This window comes from Aplysia californica, unplaced genomic scaffold, assembly GCF_000002075.1.
Source record: "Aplysia californica isolate F4 #8 unplaced genomic scaffold, AplCal3.0 scaffold00085, whole genome shotgun sequence".
NCBI classification, from domain to species: domain Eukaryota; kingdom Metazoa; phylum Mollusca; class Gastropoda; order Aplysiida; family Aplysiidae; genus Aplysia; species Aplysia californica.
The window spans coordinates 1,087,399-1,088,677 of record NW_004797355.1 but is presented as its reverse complement, the minus strand read 5'-3'; the positions used below and the strand labels follow the sequence as shown (position 1 = coordinate 1,088,677).

The 1,279-nt window shown below is 50.6% G+C and overlaps 1 protein-coding gene across 1 annotated transcript in view; it reads left to right on the top strand.

Moving 5' to 3' along the window:
- The window catches only part of LOC101862486 (beta-1,3-galactosyltransferase 5), a gene marked incomplete in the record, with an annotated part of 6,154 nt that extends 4,918 nt beyond the window's left edge, over positions 1–1,236 (top strand). The window contains 1 exon segment of the mRNA XM_013080422.2: positions 51–1,236. Coding sequence (XP_012935876.1) covers positions 51–840 — 790 coding nt within the window.
- Positions 1,237–1,279: the final 43 nt, after the last annotated feature.

Sequence of the window (1,279 nt, the reverse complement as noted above, 5' to 3'; positions counted from 1 at the left end):
TACCGTCTCCTAAACACCTCTCACCACCCCCCTCCCAACCTCCCAACCCGCAGCGCCACGGCCTACTTCCTTCGCCGACAAGCCATCCGGGAAACGTACGGCGCCCGGAAACTCTTCGGCCACGTGACGCAGCGCGTGGTGTTCCTTCTGGGCACCACGTCAGACGTGGAGACCAGCAGACGTATCCGGCTGGAGGCTCTGGAGCACGGTGACGTGGTGCAAGGACCGTTCGTAGACTCCTACCACAACCTCACCCACAAAGGCGTCATGGGCCTCCGCTGGGCGGCCGAGCACTGCTCTCAAGCGAATGTCGTCATCAAAATTGACGATGACGTGTACGTGAACACCTTCCGGTTCATCGAGCGCGTACTTCCGGATTTATCCAAAAAGACCAATCACATCGCGTGCCATCTCCGGCCAAGTGGAACTAGCCCGATCACGAGAGGAGAGGGGAAATGGCAGGTGAGCGACCTGGAGTTCAAAGACCTGAAGCATTACCCCTTTGATTATTGCAATGGTTACTTTGTGATACTCTCCGGAGACCTCATTCGACCGATGCTGAACGCTGCCCGGGTCAACCCGTTCTTCTGGATCGACGACGTGTATTTGTTCGGTTTGCTTCCCGCCACAGTCGGAGATACAAAGTTTCAGGATCTTAAGCCCAATTTGACGTTGCGGTTTGACACGGGCAAAACTTGTTTCCAAAACAAAGGGATCGAATGTCACCTGCTTGCGGTGAGTCAGTGGAAGGAGAAAGAGGCGGACTCGTTCTGGTACACCATGCTCTCGAAGCTCTCCGGGGAGAGGAAGACAGATTTCCACTTGTTTGAAAAGTCGTGAACGCGTGTTTCGGTTTGGTGGAGACGTTGGAAGGAAGAAGAAATGATGTGTTTGAGAATGGTGTTTCGAGTGATGATGTACTGGTTTGAAATGTTCTCGAAGAATAGAGCAATGTCGCTTGTTTTAGACATTGCGAACGGATGATAGTGCAGTCAGAAATTCGTTACGCAACTTATTTGTCAAATATTTTCTAAACTATCGCATATAAACTTTCCAGATTTTGCTCAATGACGTGTATCAATTTGTCACAATAGATCAACATTTCTGTATGTGTGTGGGAAATGGGAAGTGCTTTGAACAATCCCAATTTTAGCTTGTTGGAGATGTGTATTACCTGTATTACCTGTCCTGGGCAACAATGTCAGTGCACACCGGACAGGTCCATGAGTGCTCAGTTCCCCCCAGCCCCAAAGCCCGCAAGGTATCCATACTGATTGTT